The sequence below is a fragment of the Paramisgurnus dabryanus genome, chromosome 19 (assembly GCF_030506205.2).
Source record: "Paramisgurnus dabryanus chromosome 19, PD_genome_1.1, whole genome shotgun sequence".
Lineage (NCBI taxonomy): Eukaryota > Metazoa > Chordata > Actinopteri > Cypriniformes > Cobitidae > Paramisgurnus > Paramisgurnus dabryanus.
The window spans coordinates 28707343-28727819 of NC_133355.1; the positions used below are offsets into that span (position 1 = coordinate 28707343).

General features: G+C 37.3%; 4 protein-coding genes across 4 annotated transcripts; 2 read left to right on the forward strand and 2 right to left on the reverse strand.

Moving 5' to 3' along the window:
• Positions 1-245: 245 nt before the first annotated feature.
• On the reverse strand, positions 246-4370 carry tdp2b (tyrosyl-DNA phosphodiesterase 2b). The gene is made up of 7 exons (XM_065290971.2): positions 4099-4370; positions 3851-4014; positions 3581-3769; positions 3393-3484; positions 3199-3317; positions 1351-1521; positions 246-1268 (listed from the first exon to the last, which is right to left on the reverse strand). The coding sequence occupies exons 1-7, from the start codon at positions 4252-4254 to the stop codon at positions 993-995; spliced, it is 1167 nt and encodes a 388-aa protein (XP_065147043.1). The 5' UTR covers positions 4255-4370; the 3' UTR covers positions 246-992.
• Positions 4371-5605: 1235 nt separating this feature from the next.
• Positions 5606-7286, forward strand: acot13 (acyl-CoA thioesterase 13). The gene is made up of 3 exons (XM_065294753.2): positions 5606-5944; positions 6043-6227; positions 7048-7286. Exons 1-3 carry the CDS (start codon positions 5861-5863, stop codon positions 7202-7204), a joined length of 426 nt encoding a protein of 141 aa, XP_065150825.1. The 5' UTR covers positions 5606-5860; the 3' UTR covers positions 7205-7286.
• On the reverse strand, positions 7287-12414 carry c19h6orf62 (chromosome 19 C6orf62 homolog). Its single transcript, XM_065294743.2, has 5 exons — positions 10903-12414; positions 10626-10802; positions 10397-10522; positions 8572-8706; positions 7287-8486 (listed from the first exon to the last, which is right to left on the reverse strand). The coding sequence occupies exons 1-5, from the start codon at positions 11029-11031 to the stop codon at positions 8361-8363; spliced, it is 693 nt and encodes a 230-aa protein (XP_065150815.2). The 5' UTR covers positions 11032-12414; the 3' UTR covers positions 7287-8360.
• A 1028-nt stretch (positions 12415-13442) lies between these two features.
• On the forward strand, positions 13443-18943 carry gmnn (geminin DNA replication inhibitor). Its single transcript, XM_065290967.2, has 7 exons — positions 13443-13549; positions 14129-14188; positions 15049-15150; positions 17514-17670; positions 17788-17870; positions 18277-18387; positions 18508-18943. Exons 2-7 carry the CDS (start codon positions 14135-14137, stop codon positions 18712-18714), a joined length of 714 nt encoding a protein of 237 aa, XP_065147039.1. The 5' UTR covers positions 13443-13549; positions 14129-14134; the 3' UTR covers positions 18715-18943.
• Positions 18944-20477: the final 1534 nt, after the last annotated feature.

Consider the following 20477-nt stretch of genomic DNA (forward strand, 5'->3'; position numbering starts at 1 on the left):
ATGTCAAATGGTGTAACCGCCAATTGTGCCAAAGAATGAGAAATATTAAATATTTTATCCACTTAATGGCATGTAAGCATAATCATAAAAAATCATTTTAAAATATAAGTTTATTAGTTATTTCTTAATGTAAATGCTTAAGCGTTTTTTTTTTTTTGTAATATTTGTCCTGAAATATGCTTAAAAAAGCTCTGTTTTCTAAATAATCTGACAAATGATGTTAAAAAAATCATATTACACTACACTAGATGATATATTTTATTTCATATTTTTTAAAATATATTTATTTTTCATTAAAAAAAATACTAGTTACAGCAATTGACACAGACTGGTTACACCACATTGACATTTTGCAATTATCCCCCAAATATTCTTTCAAAATGAAATAAAACCAGAAATGTTTGACTTGGTCCTCAAAAAAAGAGAATGAATGCAATGTGATCGGCAAATTTATTTTGAAATTTTAACCCTTTTACATTTAATTTAACAATACGGACACAAAATGACTAATATCAGGTCATTGACCCATCTGTATAGATGAAAGAATTTGTTCACTGAGCTCCATTCACATTCAAGAGCTTTCATGATTTTATGCAAAGGCCATGAAGTTTGAGAAATGCTGACCGCTTGTGGTAATGTGTGGTAAATGCAAAACACACAACATCTTATCATAGTAAAGAAGTTTTATTTAAGTAAAACTATTCAGATAATACTTTCACATTTAAAAGTTGAAAATAAGGTGAGGAAGGGGACACCGAAGAAATGATGTAGTAGAAGATTGAATCAAATCATGGGATGCAATACGAACGTTAATAACAAAATAAAACACTGTAGTGACCAAATCCTGATTTATAAAGAAATAAAAACATAATTCAAACTTCTGCTTTATTCAAATACTTTAGATATCCAGCTAAATGTCCTGTTTATATTTAATTTGTTTGTTTCTTACACTAATCCCCTTCCTGTATAAAAGTGTTTTGGGTCCACAGTAATCACGTAGTAAAAGTGCAGTAAATTCCCCAGTGATCGCTTGGGTACCGGCTACAGTCCAGTTTCTCCATTCCAACCAAGACCATGTGGTCAGGAGTAAATTTGGGTCCGATTTTAGCAGACCTAAGGTAGATGCGGTCGAAGCGGCATCTGCTGACGTAAGGCACGCTCTTGTTGCTGTTTGCTTTAGTGTCCCAGGTGTACCTGCAGTGTTCCTGCTTTCCCAGCTGTTCCCACACATCACACACACCTTGAGGTAAGCCTCCGACCTTTACCACCTACAAATACAAGAAACCTCAGCAATGTGCTTTCATCACTAGATCATGGATTGGAACCGACGCTTGAAGACTTTAAACATACCTCGCTGTCCCTGAGATTGGTATCCCCACCGAAAAGCACAGTGAAGTCATCTGGTGCTTCTCTTATCTTTTGAAATACGACTCGCAGCTGTTTCATTCTCTCCTCCGATTGATTCTTACAGCTTTCCAAGTGTGAAGTCATCAAATATAGCTTCTGGCCTAAAAACGTCACCTTAATAGGAACCAAAAAGTAGGTGTGAGCAAGAATGTGGCATTTCTTGGGTGTGTCCCCTCAAATGGAAATGAGTTGATGAAATGCAAACACTGATCGCCATAATGGTTGTTTGTTGAAATTGAAACTCAGTTGTGCTGTTCAGTATTTTTGCCTCTCTCTGCAGTGTCATGGTTGGATAGTGCAGATTAAGGGACGGTATTATCCCCTTCTGACATCATAAGGGGAGCCAAACTTAAATGACCTATTTCTGATGTCCATCTCAGTTTGGACTGTATTTGTTATGGTTACGTCTTTCATCAGGCCGCTTTCTGATTGGGTATCGTTTGTTTCACGTGACAATATACAGTGTGCGTTGTCCGCAAGGTTTCCCCCACACAACAAGATTTGATTATTGATGCACCGATACCACTTTTTTGGAATACGAGTACGAGTACTTGCATTTCAGTACTTGCCGATACCGAGTACTTAAAAAAAAAACATGATTTAAATTTACAGGTAAAAGCTTTAGTCATATAATTTAACAAAAAAACAAGGGACTAGTTTTACAGTTTGTTGTAAACTCTGCCTCTTTGGACAACACAAGATGCATTAACCCCTTACACGCCGCTCAAACATAGACATTTCTCAGACCGTGGTATCGATTCCAGGTATCAGGGGACTTTTAACGAGTACGAGTACTTTAGAAAATGTGGTATAGAGGCCGATACCCGATACCAGTATCGGTGCATCCCTAGATTTGATAACACAATCTGGTAAGATAATCAACCACAAAGACAATCGGGTGATTCTCACGAAATCCAGACTTAGAAGGTGTCCAGCATCAGATTTTCAAAAAAAACCTTGAAGCCATTTTTTTTTTTTTGCACATATAAGATTAAGGTCTGAACTTACTATAACCATTATTTTTAGAGGATTTAAAAACTATTTCCTATAGAATTATTAATTTTTTTTAGATGATTATAAAAAAATTATCATTACCGCAACATGATATTACATTAAATATATGCATTTACAAACTCATGTTTCGGTAACGAGAACTAAAAGGTTGTCTGACAAACAAAGTTTCACTTTTGTTTTCACAACTTTTATCTGAAGAGAAAAAATAAGAACTGCTTACCTAGTAGCCATCTTGAGTGTCACAGTCAATTAAAATTTTTTTTTGAAAATGTTAGTTCCTTGAGGGCTTAAACAATGATTGAAAATTGTTGCGGAGGATGAGAAAATTGGTCTTGGACACATTTATATTTCTTATTATTGTCTCTACATTCACCAATGATCACCAAATACCACATGTTTCTTTACTGTAAATGTTTATAGTATCATGCACTGAAGCTTTTTATTTTTTTAGTATAAATATTTCCATGTCAAACAACCCAAATCCAGTCATGGACACATTGCGGTAATGAAAATGTTCCCCTTAAATGTGGAAAAAACAACAAAATTGGTTTGTATGATGTCATTTGAAATCATGTGCAAAATAAAACATGAAGAGATGTTTGTAACTGTATGCTTCTTATTTTGATACTCTTACTTTGCATTTTATTTTTAGCAAAATGTTTCATGACACCTCATAAGTCTGATTTCGTGAGAATCACCCAATCGGGACTTTACCTAGAATTGTCGTAAGGAGGAAAATCAGGCCAAATTCAGGCTTTAGTCGTACCACAAACTCACCTGTGCAACTAACAGATTCCTCATCATCTGTGTTGTAGGATAACAAATGATCTCACTTTGCAAAAGTTTTACTCTTGATTTCTTCAGCATTATCCCTGTGAAGTATCCATCATCGCTTCCTGTATTGAAAAAAAATATCCTTCATCACTCACTATATAGCTTAACTTCAATAAGCACAGAGATCCGTCACTTACCCTCTATGAACAAGTAGCTGACAGCGCGCTTCTTAAGATACTGAATGTACGCTGGAATGAGTTCTTGAAGAAATACCACATCTGGTGTATAGCTACAAAACCATAGGACAAAAGTCATAGTCGAATGTAAATAAAACTTTTAAATTACTGCATGCATTAGGGAACGTATAGCAAACTTAACAACTCACAGAGCTAGATATGAGCACAAGCCTCTGGCACGCTCAGCAAGATTTAATGTGTCCAGTCCATCCACATTCCAGCTGATGACCGAGAGCTTGCCATCTCCATCATCAGACTGGGATTCTTTACTAACAGCTTGACTTTCCTTTGAGTTCATATTACTGGAACAGGACGGCTCCTCCACAGTCAAGTCAATGCTGTTAAAAATCAAATCGTGGTGTCAGCAATAGATAAAGCACATTCACATTCAATGCTCATAGTGTAACAGAGGACGTTACCAGTGCACTTTGTCAGACTTTGATTTCTTTGTTCCTTTACTACCAGCTTTCTCGGGTGAATCCACTTCCTTTCTCTTTTTCCCAGACTGATTTTTGGTTTCCTCTTCATCTTCAACATCAAAGACTGAATCCATATGAGCCTCGAAGAAAGAGTTCAACGCTCTCTAGCAGAAATACACATTAATATATTTAGTTTAAATATGAACAACAAAGGATTTGAAACTTTATACTCAGAATACATAAGTAACCTCCATGTCCCAGTCATTTTCTGCTAGATAACACTGGGCAACAGCACTTTCTGATCCAGAAACATGTGCAAACTGATCGCAAAGATTCCTCCTCGTTTCCTCCAGAGCAGACATTTGCTTATCGGTGTGATTACCTGATGTGACATTACTGGACATGGTCACAGATTAAAAAAAATAACGGCGCGCCATGCAAAAGTAAATAGGTGCAATGAAAAAAATGTTCCGGGCGGAACACATGGCGAGAAAAAAGATTACCAGTATTACCACGTGCTTCTGTTATGGTGATTAATAGTCAGTATATGCCTAATATAATTAAGTTGCCTTATAAATAGTTAAATATTTTACGATCAATGTTGTATATAGCAGTACCGGTTCAACTGCAGAACGAATCTTATTTTACTTGTAGCCTTACGGAAATGTTTGATGGGACGGCACTTCGGTGAATTTCATAATAAAAGTCATCACATGGCAAAATAATGTTAATCTTTAAGAATTTATTTTTGATATACTTTGCCTATTCAAGGAAATGTAGTGTGCTTCGAAACAATTACCTTTGTGTGTTTTATTACACTTGTGGTGAGAGATTTTTATTATCAAAATATTTGGCGGACTTTACCTTAGAAATCATGCTCTTAATTTGTTTACCATTTGGACAACCTCTCTTTTCGAAGCTTCGAATCATTTGAATCAATTGCTTCGAAAAAGGATTCACTGTTTCGAAGCGCTCGAAACACCTAAACATTTTACACTTTTTACAAAACAATTGCAGAGGTTTTTCTAAAAAAAATGTTTTAACTTAAAATAAAACATTAACTTAAGTAAATAAGTAAAAGTGTATTCTGTGTTTTTAGTTTAATTTAGGACAAACAGACCATTACACTCAATGTCCTGTTTTAACTATTCACATTTTGTAATTAAATCTGTCTATAAACAAAAAGTAGGAAAAATTTCAGAAAATGTCTATAGAAAAAGTAGGAAAGTTCTCAGTCAGAAGGATAAATGTTTTACCGAGTTGTATACTTAAGTATTTTTACTTTCTACATAAAAGAAAAAAATTAAATTATTCGTATTTAATTAGGGTTTTTCTTTGGAAAACATACATTCCAAAACATATTATTATAATTTTTACTCCACTACATTTCATAATTTCAAGTTTTTGGTTTATATTTAATATTTAAGTACATTAAACATCTAGTAATTTTTTCTACTTTTACCTAAGTAAAAATTATTTTCGTACTTTTACTCAAAAAAGTAAAAGTACACAATTTTTATGTAATTAGGCATTAAATCAATTTTAATATGCAATATATAAAGAATACACAGTACGATTGCTTTAGAAGTGAACATTTTTTAGTAAAGAAAAGTAAAAAAAAATTCCCAAGACAAACACTCTGATAAAGCACAGACGCTTTGAAAATGTAACTAAAATACTTAAGTATTATTTACCTCGGATGTTTTATGAACTTCCATTAAAAAACTGACCCGAGTTCACCAAACCATATAACCACACTGGTCATGTGTGATCAACTCCCCCTAGTGGTAAATCGTCTGATTTTCGAAACAGTTATGACGTATTGAAGCCTTGTTTGCTAAAATCACGTGACTTGGGCCAGTTTGAATCACGCTCCGAACCACTGATTCGACACAAGCGATTCGTAAATGTTTCGAAGCTTCATGAAGCGGTGTTTCTCTTTGACCACCTTTCAAAACGTTCCCGGTGTAACTTTTCCTTCATTGTGTTTTGGTATCTGCAATATCAGAAATGGTTTCCATGTCTCTTAATTCACTAAAACAAATAATGCGTGCGATGATGGATAGTTCTGGTTTTGACCGGGTTTTAAGCAAGGTAAGTGTAGAGCAAAGTCAGCGCAACCTTGTTTCAAGTCTACCAGCCAAACCGGTTCAAGCTGAGATCAGCGTAATGTATGTTATATATGTTATTAGGTTGAAATCGTGTCTGCAGCACCTGGTAAAGTTGTGTGTGAGATGAAGGTTGAGGAGGAGCACACAAACAGAGGAGGCACGCTTCACGGAGGAATGACAGCCACACTGGTGGACGTCATCTCCACTTCTGCTATTATGTACAGTGAGAGGGGAGCACCGGGAGTCAGTGTCGACATGAATATAACGTGAGTTTTATAACAGGAATTTTTTTTATCTAATTATTATCTGTATCTTATTCTTAAAGTTTCAGTGTTTAACTTACTTTTAGAAGAATTTAATGACAGAAATACAATATAATATACATAACTATATTATCAGTGGTGTATAAAACCCTTATATAATGAACTGTTATGTATTTATTACGATTTTTAACTACATACACTGTGGGTCTACCTACATGGAAGTCACCATTTTGTGCCGCCATGTTTCTACAGTAGCCCTAAATGGACAAACTGCTCTACGGAGCACGTTGTGTGACTACTTTATTTTGTCTTATGCTGCGTTTACACCAGAGGCGGCAAGCGCGAGTGATTTCAATGTGAAGTCAATGTGAAGACGCGTTGACGCGTGTCTGGAGGTCCCGCAGCGCGGAAGAGGCGTGTAGCGCGGCGCGGTAGACGCGTTTCCGCCTCGTTCGCAGTACGCGCAAATGGTGCATTTTGTGTTTCACGCGAATTTGCGTCTGACACCCGAATTAAAAATGTGAACTTTGGCAGATTTTCGTACCACGTTAACCAATCAGGAGCCTGCTTGCTGCTGTGGCAGCTATTCGCTATTGACGCGCAAATGCATTCAAACGGCAAACTAGGCATGGTAGACGCGATTTTGACGCCTGAAACGCGGTTGGTGTAAACGCAGCATCAGACAACAACATTTTTGTCCTGTGGGGGCTACCGTAGATTCCCTGTGTTTCGGTGACTGTTGGTTGCAATTCACAATCTCACTGCTAGATGCCGATAAAATCTACAAACTGTACCTTTAACAACACTCGTTTCTTTTTACTAGATACATGAATGCAGCTAAAATTGGAGAAGACGTATTAATCACTGCTCAGGTTTTAAAACAAGGAAAGACTTTGGCTTTTGCAACAGTAGATCTCACAAACAAGGCAAATGGAAAAATGATTGCTCAAGGAAGACACACCAAGCACCTTGGTGGTTAAATTTGTACATGTATGTCCATGTTACTTTCCATTGCATTGTATATAATCAACTCCACAATAAAGATTGATTTTTCGCATCGTGTTAGAATATGTTCAGCAGTTTATTTCAAGAGAATTATTCAAACAATGGGTACATTAATAAAGACAGATCAACCTTGCCCTTTCCCATCAAGTTTTTGAAAGTGGATAATGATTTCACAACAAAAGTGGCTTACAGATACCAAATTTCCAAGCACTCTCAGAACAGGTTCGTCTATAAAAGAAAATCAAATCTTATCTTATTTAAGTTGCCCTATGAAATTTCTCATTAGGTATATGAGCATGAACACAAGTCTCCCATCACATACCCACCACCAAAGATTAAATCTGGTATCAGTAGCTTGTACGTATATAGTGCATGAACTGCTTGATTGGTGACAATTACCATCCCATCCCCCAAAAAAGAAAAACATCAGAATTCCTATAACAGTTTGTCAAGAGACATCCCACACCTCCGTCCCGTTTAGGCACCACTCCTCTAAAAATGCATGAAATACAACATGAAATAAGGTTTGTCGTATTATTATAGGCAAGCAATGACACTCAAAATTAAAATGTCCAGCAAAAACTAACGCAGTAACAGAATGAGAAGCAATGCCAACACCAAATGAGTTTTAACAAGTATTGTTCGCGTTTTTGGAAGACTGCCTGAGCTCTTTTGTCCTCCTTTATAACAGATATTCATGAATCCCTACTGTCATTCCCCCAATACTAAGAGTTAACTATCCCTCACAACACAGATGTTAAAGCCGGTCCAACACATCAAGAGGACCACATCTGAAAGACTGGTTCGGGCATTTTGCTTTTCCTTAATGTAAAGAGTTCCTTCGGTAACTGGTATTGTTGACAGTGCAGCTCCAAGAGAACAACCACTCAAAATCAATGTTCATGCAGGTTCAAATAAAACGGATATCAAAGAGAAGGCAGATGGGATGAACCAAACCAAAACTGGTCGAATTAAAAAACAAAACAAAGCGCTAAATTAATCTCAAGAGGAAAATGAGTGGTTAACAAAAACGAGAGTTCCAAGCACAAGTTCAATTCTATTCAACTGAGGGACGTGTTGATGAGGACAACTTGCTTCAAGGCCTCGAGTGGAGTTTTCTAGCGGTTTCTCCTAATCAGGCATGTATGGACGGAGGTGGTCCTCGATGTCTCCAACCCCCCAACAAGTCAGCTGATCCTGTGGCAGGTAGAGACAGAGACTGCACAACTTGAAAACTGTGAGCTTGGCTTTTGGAGTCTGTCAAGGAAGAAATGGTACATGTTAAGTGATTATAGATTTTATCATCTACCCGTCTTTAGGTTTCACATTTTGCTAAACTAACCTGTAAGTGCTGTCTGTCAATAAAGAGAAAGACAGACTGGTTGGGGTTGTTCATAACCATCCCAGCCTTGTCCTTCCTACCAACAGCATGCAAAAACTGTTTCTCATAGTCTCCGTGATGAAACTCGAACTTGGCCTGTGAACAAACACAAATAATGTAACTACTTGAGTACTAACTTTACCTACAAATTTATTTACTTATATTACTTAAAGCTGCGGTCAGCAACTTTTTTGATCATTTATTTATCATATTCACTAAAACCAACACTATGCTCCCACAGAACAACATAAAGTAGACCTTCTAGCTCCACCTAGAGCCTGTTATTTGTTTTGCAAAAATCGACCGCTCCCGGTTCATTTGGTCCAATCAGCGCAGGACTGTGTAAAATCTGCCTGTCAATCAAAGTACCTGCACGCGCCACAGATCCCTCCTCCCCTTCGCACGCCTTACAATATAACATCCATTTATCAACCATTGATTGTATTTCGGAGTTTTAAGTAAGTAATCTAAGTATTCTTGCTAAGTATGCATTCAAAATAATACTGGTGCACAAGCGCGGACGAGGATAAGCTCGAAGGAGGTTACTCGGTGGTAGTAGGGGAGGGACATGAAATTGTAAATATTTGGAAACTGCTCAATCCTCCAGAGTTGCCGATGGCAGCTTTAATAGCACAGTATGTAACATTTTTGTAGTGAAAAACAATAACTTGCATAGTTTTATATATTTCATGCAGTTTTGTATTTCGATTATGTCCAAAGGATTTGTAAATCCAGAGAAATTCACATTTTAAATATTGGCTCATCACCATTGTTTGTCCATCACTGTTGGGGTTTCGATCTAAACGTGATTTTTTTTTTCAAAAATGCAAAAAGAAAAACAAACAAATACAAGCGAGCGTAAACGTTTTTGCAAATTAAGGGATATTAATTCTTAATTTGTCATTTCCATCACTCGTTTCTTATGCGATACTTCAAAAGGCACATAAAACTCAGCTACTGATGTAATATCTGCTTCATCCTCGGTTTACGCTTGTGAATACTAGGGGTGTGCGATCATTGCAATACGATACAATAATTATTTCCTCTGCCAGCAATGCAATGTTTGCTAATACATTTATTCATGATGCAATTATGATCCGATTCAATTAATTAATCTATTAATGCACCAAATTTTTATGAATTTTAAAACTATCGGCCGATACCGATTGTTTATTAACTTTTTTTTATTATGAAAATAATTAAATACTTCCCAAAATAAAATCTGTACAAATTATATAGTTTGTCAGATGTGCGATGGGGAAAAATAGTAAATCATGTAGTTAATAACGTGAGAGATTACTCATTCACTTGAGACATGCAGTCAGTATTTTGGGAAAATATCTGCGGTATTCAAAATCAAAATCTCGTAAAAATTGCCAAAATTTTATCTTACTTTGTGCCTCTCTTATTATGTTGGTCAGTTGAATGTTAAATAGATCAGATCCATGTTTAGTACAAATGCAGTACTTTGCTTCAGAAATGAACTAGCAAACCTCTTTGTTGCTGCATCGCATTCACTTGCTGTCTGACACTAGCAGACAAAAATAAACGAAAATGCACGCTTTGGCGGAAATGGGTAGATGACGAGTTTTGCTTGCATGTTATAAACGACTCAAACTAAAGGTGATTTCAGATTGATAAGGACTTCCTACTGATCACAAGTCGTAGTACATGAAAAAGCTGTGCAAAATATCGGCTGTGTGATTCAGAATCGATATCAGAAAGTTATTATTAGTGTGTATCGGCAGTTACTGCTTGCGGTTGGCAGGAAACGCATTCATAATACCTGAACAGGCCTGAATGGTTCATGTTCAGCCCCTTTCCATCTGGAGAACAGGAGACAGACAATCTTCTCAATATCATTGCGGGGCCAAAGGATGAAGTCCATCTCCTGGGTACAACCTATCACATCCTTTAGAAACATGTGAGAACATTATTATCGCAAAGCGGTTGACAGTAGCTTAATATTCAACCGATATTGCAGAAAGAGAACCGTTGCGTAATGCAATACTTACTCTACGCATGGACTGGTAGCGAGGCGCATGCAACTGCACAACATCTTTCTGGAGAAGTTCTAAAGAACTCTCTAAGGAGTAGTTTGAATCCTTCACGCCTTTAAGGATATTTTCCTCGTAGTTGTTGGTCATCACGGGTACCACCTCAGCTACTTCAAAGAGCGCAGACTTCTTTTTCTATACACGTAATACAAATGCACATTAGAACAAACCCACAAAGTGAATTCCAAAATTAGGTTTCAGTATCTAAAAGTGTGAATCCAAAGTGGTTTTGTACCTTTTCCTTAAATACGAAGGCAATATAGATCTTGAAGTCAAACTGATCGGCCAGAGACTCCCTTTTCTTTCGTAGCTGGGCACGAAGTCGGTTTCTCGTGTGATTTCGGCGAGTATTTGGGTCACCCATTGTAACTAGCAGTAATTATTTTGCCTACGTACTTCAATTTTTTTGTGTGTTTTTTAAATATGCTGTCTTTCAAAGTCTTTTACAAACTAAAAACTATAACCAAGCACTACTTGCGGTACATGCCAATTGCAATTAGAGAATAAACTTACCAAAATTAAATCAAGTCATTTTTTTTAAATCAATATGGATAGTGCTTTTGGGCCACGTAAATTTGTACTGTATCTATATTTTGATGTGTTACACCATTTTTCAAACAAAAAACAAGCCAAGGCTTAGTTTGAACTAAATGAAACCAACAATTTAATAGTAAATCCTTTGTTTTAATCACTGAAAGAAGGACATGTGCCACAAATGCCTGCTACACTGAAAATCCATACCGACAGTTTTGTGTACGTGTTTGTGTGTGCAAGGGGACAAATCCCTCGTTTTAGACAAATAAACCTTAACGTTATCTAAAAAGCTGACCGAGAGACTTGACTATTATTGTGGACTTTGTGAAGTCTCTTCCAGGATTGGCGATTCTGCTTTGTATCCATGTCTTGGTATAAACCGTCTCGTAAAAGCACAATTTAATGACAAGTGAGAAAGACAACCATGGCAGAGAAATGCAAATGCCAGGATATCTTGGCACGGAGTAAAAACACAGAATTTACTGGACATCTTAGGGTTTAAGGGCATAAAACGGACCCACGAACTCTTCTGCCACGGCTGAGTTTCATTGTGACGCTTTTCTTGTGGCCGGCTAGCAAACTAATGCTAGCTAAGATGAAAACACACGTTCGCCACCGATAACCTGATCGAAAGGAGCTACATATCTCCTTAATATGCTTAAATATTTAAGAGCAGACAAACGAATATGTATCAATGGTCAGATTTTTACATTTTGGTTTCTCCCGTTTTGTTTATCGCGATGTTAGCAGGGACTTGCTTCGTGCGTTACTGCTTAGCTGGCTAACTATTGTTTCTCCCCATTTTCTCGAAATTTCTTCCAAGCTCGTTGCGATTCGAGCAAGTACTGTAAAACAATCCTAACGAGAACCCCTCGTCTTCAAATACTAATCTCAGTGCAAAACCGCCCTGGATCGATCTATCCTCGGCGGATGTTTAGCTCGATGGTCTCCGTTTGTTTTTGAGCTTTTCCACAGTCGTCACACGCCCGCATGCCATGTCAAGATAAACTGACAAACCGACCGAAATCCTCCGTTCTCTCAGGTAACAGACGGCGGCATCTGCATCGCGGTGGACCCATAATGATGGAGGGAAAGGGTAAAATGTCTTTCGTGCGTTTCTTTCGATTGTTTCGGTCTTTGATCCGTGTTTGTCTGGAAAATAACAAGCGCTCCTCGCAGAACAAACAACCCAAAATGGCCGACAGACACGCGTCAAGCTGCTCTGAACATGTGACGAAAGCTCGGGTAACACCTGACATTTGTAATTACATGCAATAATTCATCCACAGTACATTTTTATCTCTCCGTACAATTTAATCATTGCCACTTATGTTATTAATTGTCACATTTATGTATCGTGTTATTTAAAATAAATAACACGTGTCAAAAATACGATACTGCCCATTTAAGGAAATTCAAATCATTTTATCTTAAAGTGTATCGTTGCATTACTAAAGTTTGAGGTATTTAAATGGTCATTTTGTTGGTCTACCAGGTAAAGGACAATTTTAACTGAAGTTTGAACACACTCACACAAAATTGTAAGGAGTCACTAAGAAGTAAAACAAAACAAAAAAGAACAGTCGAATGCAGATAGGAACTGAATCGATTGTTATTGTTTTTGACTTCGTGCGGCGCCGCAAGAACTGACAGGCGGATGACGTAAAGGTACCGCGAGAGCGATTCGAAAAATCATACGGACAAGTCTAATTTCGAATCGCTCTCGCAGTACTTTGACGTCATCTTCCGGCAGTTCTTGATGCGGAATGTTTTTTTTTTAATAATTTTAAATATATTTAAAAAAATAGCCAAAAATAAATGTACTGAAATATATTTTGAAATATGTTTGAAATGTGTTGTCCCTTAATACATTTTCAAATAAATATATTTTTAAATAAAAAATATTGATTTAATGAATTTAGCATATATTTAAAACCTTTTTTGGGGCAAAGAAATGTATTTTTGCCGTATGGGTTACATATCTGAATCAATTTCTTTGTAACCAAACCGTTCATGAGCCCCATTTACTTCCTAGTATTCTTTTTTCCTACTATGGAAGTGAATGTGGCTAATGAACAGTGTGGTTGCAAACATTTCTCAAAATATCTTCATGTTCAATAGAACAAAGAAATTTATACAGGTTTGTAACAACATAAGAGTGAGAAAATGATAATACATCACAGAAATGTCATTTTTGGTTGAACTATCCCTTTTACTCCCTCCCGCGAATTCTAAAGTCATGTGATCTTACAAAGGCGGTACTTAAGTCATTGGCGCGCTCCTCGCAAATAAGCTGTGTATTGTAGACGTGTGTTATTGAAAGTGCTGTGGCGGTTCTGATCGATACTGTGAGTAGTTTCAGCTTTTGTTTAATATATGTCTTAAAAGAGTATGCCTAGTTATTTTACGTTCTTACAAATATAATTACAATGAATTGTATATGTGAACGTGCGTGATTGTTTTCTAGCTTTTTGGTTGCCTGTAACAGTTAATTTCTCGGAATGTTACGATACAGCTAGAGGCCTAGTCACGCTGTTTTGACTAGTCTATGATTGTTTTTTTGTTTTTAAACTTGTTTACCTCCTATATTAGTGTTTCTTTAAATTTTTATGTTGCTGAGAACACGACATGCATCTGTAGTTGTTTTTCTTCCCCCTTTGAAACCGCCATTTGAAAGTTTGGGCATGAAGTGCGTACATTTCGTAACGTTACGTTGTTTGCAAATTTGTTTACGTTAGTTATATTTTTACGAATGCGAAAGTGTAAAGTATGGTGGAAAAATTGTGAAATTTGTGATCACTACGTGATGACCTGTGGTGTAAATTTAAACTTGACTTAAAGAGTGTTTACGTTTTGTTAACAATCCTATTGTAGCTTTTTTGTCTTTCAATGTCTAAAATGCATTTAAATGGACTTATTTCTTTAAGGTGAACATGAGCTCAATCAGAAGAATCAAGCATGCAGAGAATCCCTCTGAAAACATCAAGGTACGTGACACTTTTTGCTATTTAAAGACCCCTTGTGATTGGATCAGTAAGGGTCTTTTAACTGAACCCCTACTCATTGTCATACATTGATAATGGTTCCCCATCCTATTAGTTAGTAGTACTTCATCAAGTTTCCCATCAAGAACCATCTGACTTGATGTTGATGTGTCTCTGAATTAATCATTGCCAGTGTTTGTGGGAATGTTTTTCTTCTGGGTGTTGAAATTCAGTAACCGTGTGGTTCTGTGTGCCACTGTATTGTTTGCAAGTGAAAATATTAACTAATTCCAAACCTGTAGTTGGTCATAAGGAGACCTCTGTGGCAATTTCCCACAGTAATTACGGGTTCAAGAATGTTGCACTGAGATAATAACCTGAATGGACCAATCGCTGTTCGTGGGAATGGTTGGTGTTTACCACATGCAGCTGATGTGTGACCTGCCCCTTTCCCACGCTTGTTAGGCGATGTGAATCGTTGCTCAAACTTTACTTGTTGTCATCTCATAGTGACGGCTTAACAGGTGTAAGTTGAGAAGAGTGACTGTTAAGGCGGGTGTATGAAGCTTTCGTTATTATGTACTTTGATGGAGCAGCTTAAGGTTTGTGTGAAAAAAAAAAAAAACTTCTAGGCTCCAATTACTGACAACACAGGACCCAGTCCCTTAATCATCATGACCTGGCATATTTTGCTACCCCTATAAATGTGACCCTTGGTATACAAGTAGTATGCTGAAGTTTTCTGTACGTGTCGAGTTCCTAAATTAATACACGAGATTTAATCCTACAGTTAAAAAGCATCTAATTTTTTTAAATGCACTATATAAAGCTTGTTTCTAACCAGAACTTTTTTTTAATTCCAGAAATTCCTTGTCATGCCAAGTTCTGGAAGTGGATCAGAGAGGAGGACGCTTCAGGTCCTTCAACCATCTGCTGTAAATAAGAACCTGGGGCGGATTGTTGAGGTACACGGCAGGGGTCGCTATTGAGTCTTGAGCCTGTTTGCACCTGGTATTAAGTTGCGTTTTGGTTGATCGGGGATCACAAGTGGATGAAAGACACATGCACGTTTACACCTGATATTGCAATCATCTCTTTGGACCACTTAATGTCCTGATGACTTTGAGGGGATGGTCTGTGGGCAAATCCATCTGCTTTTGTTTAAACGCAAGCAGGAGAAATTACAGTTTTAAATTGATGCACATTATGCATGGATTAAAGTTTTCCGTCGCTAGACGGATTTCCGTCAATTGAAAAATTATGAAATTCACTTTTCATAAAGACGACGTGTATTCACCTTTTTAAGTGGGATGTGATCAAAGCCTGGAGTGGAGCCAAATCACGTTCCTCTCTCCACTGTAAGCGTTCTGTAACCACCACGCACCGGATCCACTCCGGGTTTTCTGGCTGTATCACGTTAAGCTGAGGTAAAACTTTATTTCAGCTAGCATGGACAAACTTATAATGCAGGAAGGCTCCGATGTTTTGGAGATCGATAAAGGTGTAAAAGACCTGGAGATTGACTTAGCGAAATGATGAAGATTGGCAAGGCTTTCAGTTCGTGGGCTAAGAAAACCAAAAAGCCAGGTAACTTGCGTGTCTTTGCACAGTATGACTAGGGGTGCTGTATTTTGGGGGAAAATGATTTCCCCCGTACGTGATCACCCGCGTCCCGTTTTTGACTGCTGATCTAACCAGTGGCTGATACAACGGGTTTGTTAAACTCGTGGGTAAACTTCATGTGGCGCCACAAGAACCAGGAGGCAGATGAAATCCAAATCCCGTGAGAGCGATTCGAGGAATCATAAGAGGAGACTGCTTCCGAAATGCTCTCGCGGCACTTTGATGTCATCCACATGTCGGTTCTTGCAGTTGCATTTGCGTGAAAAACTTAACATTTGTACACATATTTAAGCACCACAGTTTAAAAACAAGTGATTTAAGCCATTCAAAGTCAAACAACAGTGCAAAATGCGGCCGCTGTTTCTGTGTCAGATGGGCACGCAAAGTCGCGCATTCGCTTCTCATTGTGTGAGTATTTTTGCCGCTTTATTGGCCTTAAATAAACATATGCGTCAAAAATCCAGTCTTTGCAAATATCCTCATATAAACACGGCCATTTAGGTCTTAGGAGAAAGTAAACAGCAGAAACATTGCGCACAAAATAGCACATCAGCGCTGCCTCTATTGTAACATAATAATTTGTTGATAAAGGTACAGTCATTCATTTTACATCTTTCACTATGGTTACAGACTGTGCTTATTGTACACGAGTTTGACTCGAGTTACTCGTTTAGGATTTATATTCATACATAACGTTACTGTATAAGAGCTGTGACTGTAAGCTGTTTTGTGAACAGAACAGACCCTGGATTATTTGTTTGTGTACTGAATAATATGATATGAAAAAGTTGTATTTGTTTACATTAGTAAATGCATTATATAACATGAACAAACAATGAAAATATAGAGTATATAAGCATTCTTGTTTATGCCATTACAGTAATTGACGGTAGTTCATGGTGCATTCACTAATGTTTCAACTTTGATTTAAAAAAAAATATTAGTAAATGCTCAAATTAATACATTTACAATTAATTAATTAATAATTAATAAAAGATTCATTAAAGGTGGTGATATTCATGTTTTCTTTTTATATAGTGAGTTATTTAGCTGTTTCGCCTTAATCTGAAATTCCCTGTAAACTACAGCTACCTATATACTACAGGAGACTTTAATATGGAATTAATGGCAAAAAAATCTCCCCTTAAAATGTTATTGGTCTCGCCTACATAAAGTGTAAGTTAAAGGAATATGACTTGGCCTGAAAAAAATTTCAGTCAGAAGAATTTTTTTCACTTTAATCCCTGCATTATGTAAGAGTCACACTGAGGTGACCTTCAGTATTCTACTGTAAAAAAAAGTAATCTCAACTTGACTAGCGTTCAGTGTTGGGACACTTGGTTACAGTTTACTTTTAACAGAATTTAAGATTTAAATTAAAACCGGTTCCTTAAAAACCGGCCTCTGGTCTCCTTCCCTGTGTTTAGCAGCATTTTAATGCAAAGCTTGCAGGCTTCACTAGAGAGGGTCTTTGCTTTCAGTATCGAAGATCGACTAATTATTAACATCCCTACTTTCAACCAATGCGTTTTAAACTACCTCTAAATGTGGTCAAAAGTGGATGTGCTCAAAACTGTTTACACCTGTCTTCATGGTCGTCCACTTGTAATCCAATCAACAAAAGGTATCTTAATGCCAGGTGATAACTGGGCCTTTGTCATTGGTGAAATGCACTTGATGTTAAAGCTCCTCTCATTCTTTTTAGAATGGCAAATCTGTTCCTAAAAGGAAGATGTGGAGCGCTGAGCAAGTGAAAGGCTCGAAAAGGGTCAAAGCAGAAGTTGCAGTAAAAACCACAAGTCAAGAAAATGAAAACCAGCCTGAGGGGGTTAGTCAAGAGGCGTATGAGCTCATGATCAAAGGTAAGCAATTTAGAATAAAGGGCCATTACCCTACTAACTTTCTTTAAATAATGACTTATGAATGAAATGAAAGGGGCTAATGAATGAAAGTAAAGAGACTTTGGTTTTGTTCTTCAGAAACTCCTGGATCTTCTTATTGGAAGGAGGTAGCAGAAGAAAGGCGCAAAGCGTTGTTCAATGTTCTCCAGGAGAACGAAAAGGTGAGTTGATCACTAAATGTGCCTTTGGGGAGGTTTCCCAGACCGGGCTTATTCTAGTCCCAGACTAAAATGCAAGTTTGAGCTGCCTTCATTTAAAAACTTTGTACTGACATATCCGTGCCATTGTTTTGCCTTAAAATGCACACCAGTATTGTTTTATGTAAGGTTTGTGAAAACTGTTTAAATGTCCCTAAAATAATTAAGGCCTAGTCGTGGATTAATCTCAACCTGTTTAGGGAAACCGCCTCTTAATGTTTAGCTGTTCTGTTCCACTTGCTCTACAGGATGGCTGTATGCAGTCATGACTTTGTTTCGAGTGACCTCTGGTGGCACCATGATCTGTTTTTATTCCTAATGGCTACTGGATTAATTTTGATGTTAATTGTTTTTCATTTTTCAAAATTAGTTGCACAAAGACATTGAAGCCAAAGACGAACAGATTGCTCAGCTGAAGAGTGAGAACGAGGAATTACAGGAGCTGGCACAGCATGTGCAACACATGGCTGACATGATTGAAGTAAGTGCTGATGTTCTGTAGATCTGCATTGCAGCCTGACCATTGATGTCCATTTATGATGCCTGTTAAAAGTGTGTTTTTTTTTTTTTTTTTTTTTTTTTTTTTTTTTTTTTTTTTTAGAGATTAACTGGCAAGAGTCCAGACAATCTGGAGGAGCTGCGAGAGATCGCTTTTGATGCAGAAGAAGAGTGTGAGGAACATGATGATGATGATCAAGAGGAAGATGAAGACCATGATGGAGATACCAGCAGGGAAGACGTCGAACTGGAGACACAACTAAATTGCGACGTGCATCACAAGGACCATTCCACAACAGAAGAAAGTTGAAATGCTACCTCTCAGTAACATTAGAAAAGAACTGTGATTGGACCACTGGTTTGGTCTTTTTTTTTTTTAGCTATTAGTTTCTTTTCAGAACCGATATGCACCTTGTTTAAACTATTTTCCTTGCTGTAAATTGAGCTTTTATATTTAATACCTTTAGTTTTCGTGCATGTTTGCCACCAGTGTACATATGTAAACTTGTGCATACAGAAATAAACATCTTGTTTTTGTACATGCTTTTAATTGGTTGCTTGTGAACATCTTTATTCTTCCAGCTTGTATAATGCATGCGTTTAATTGATACAAATGTTTTCTATGCTTATAACTGGCCGCGGTCAACTTATTTTAATGGGACTTGTTTCCTTTGAGTCCTGAATCATTGCTGAGTCCAATGATGCCAAACCTGCCAGGTTTCGCATTACGCTTAGTCCAGGGCTCTGGAATGGTGCTTAAAAACAATCGCTCTATTGATGTCACATTAATTTCATAAGAAATGGCTGAAATTGGCAAAAAGTTAAATTATTAGTGTTTTTTTTCTTAGACAAGTTGTTATTGCAAGAAATTTAGTTTCTCCACCATATTTGATACTGCGGCTGTATGGGCAGAGTCTGAGGCCGGCCACACAAAGAATCGAATGCCTGCACCACTAGCTGGCCTTATTGAACAAAACCTTCGACATTAAGCAAGCCCCATGGTTAACAACTGTTTCTTCATTAAACTTAAGTTTATAGTTATGAAACTAGCTAGATGTAACAGTCATGACCTGAGGATGCATGCACGATTTTGTCATAGCGCCACCTTGTGGTCTTGATGGGAAATTATTTTTGTTTAAAACTCCAGCAAGCTTATCCTCCTCTTCATGGTTTGGAGTATAATCATTGGTGGATGCCAATTCACTCCATAGAACCCAGTTTGCAAGAGCTATATCTCTGCATCAGTACATCATGGGGGTGGGCTCTTTTGAATCATTACCCTTGTAGCATTTTGTGACCTGAGATTTGCCACTGCAAGTACCACTTACATTTTTTTTCTATAGTGTTCCATGATTCTCAAATTTGGTGGACAAAAACCAATTATTTTTGTTTAACTTTTGCATTTTTATCTGAAAGCAGAAGGTTTCCCCGGTATTGCTGCTTGCAGCTATATTTATTATTAATATAGGTGAAAGTCATCCTTTGAGGCTTTTCAGAAATATAAACCCCAGAGGAGCTCTAGAGTCGAGTTAGAAGGTCAGCTGTTTGCTTCAGGCTGTTCTGCAAATCCTCTGATAGAGTGGGATGCTATTGTAACCGAGGATGCTGAGCAGATAGCAGTTCCAGAAAAACTGTTCAGAAAAATGTTATTTTAAAGGGGACATATCATGAAAATCTGACTTTTTCCTTGTTTTATTGATATAATTGGGTCCCCAGTGAAAAACCCAGTAATTTAGTTTTGGGAAACCATTCTCTGCAAGTATGTGAAAAAATTGATAATTTAAAATTTGGCTCCTGTTGTGATGTCACAAGGGGATAATACTGCCCATTAATCTGCACTATCCAACCACAGCACTGCGATTTAGTGCAGAGATCAGCTCATTTGCATTTAAAAGGACACACCCAAAACGGGACATTTTTGTTCACACCTACAAAGTGGCAATTTTATCATGCTATAATAAATGATCTATATGATATTTTAAGTAGGCCTAAATAATTCACATATCTATTCTGGGGACACCAAAGATTTATTTAACATCTTAAAAAATCCCCTTTAGGGTATCTTAAAACCCT

Coding starts and splice junctions, on each gene's coding strand:
- tdp2b (XM_065290971.2), bottom strand. CDS start 4,254: ATGTCCAGTAATGTCACATCAGGTAATCACACCGATAAGCAAATGTCT. Junction 3,485..3,580: donor TTGTGCTCATATCTAGCTCT/GTGAGTTGTTAA, acceptor ATGGTTTTGTAG/CTATACACCAGATGTGGTAT. Junction 3,318..3,392: donor CAGCTACTTGTTCATAGAGG/GTAAGTGACGGA, acceptor TTTTCAATACAG/GAAGCGATGATGGATACTTC.
- acot13 (XM_065294753.2), top strand. CDS start 5,861: ATGGTTTCCATGTCTCTTAATTCACTAAAACAAATAATGCGTGCGATG. Junction 5,945..6,042: donor TTGACCGGGTTTTAAGCAAG/GTAAGTGTAGAG, acceptor ATATGTTATTAG/GTTGAAATCGTGTCTGCAGC. Junction 6,228..7,047: donor AGTGTCGACATGAATATAAC/GTGAGTTTTATA, acceptor TCTTTTTACTAG/ATACATGAATGCAGCTAAAA.
- c19h6orf62 (XM_065294743.2), bottom strand. CDS start 11,031: ATGGGTGACCCAAATACTCGCCGAAATCACACGAGAAACCGACTTCGT. Junction 10,803..10,902: donor CCTTCGTATTTAAGGAAAAG/GTACAAAACCAC, acceptor TTACGTGTATAG/AAAAAGAAGTCTGCGCTCTT. Junction 10,523..10,625: donor GCTACCAGTCCATGCGTAGA/GTAAGTATTGCA, acceptor ATGTTTCTAAAG/GATGTGATAGGTTGTACCCA.
- gmnn (XM_065290967.2), top strand. CDS start 14,135: ATGAGCTCAATCAGAAGAATCAAGCATGCAGAGAATCCCTCTGAAAAC. Junction 17,871..18,276: donor TTCTCCAGGAGAACGAAAAG/GTGAGTTGATCA, acceptor TTTCAAAATTAG/TTGCACAAAGACATTGAAGC. Junction 18,388..18,507: donor ACATGGCTGACATGATTGAA/GTAAGTGCTGAT, acceptor TTTTTTTTTTAG/AGATTAACTGGCAAGAGTCC.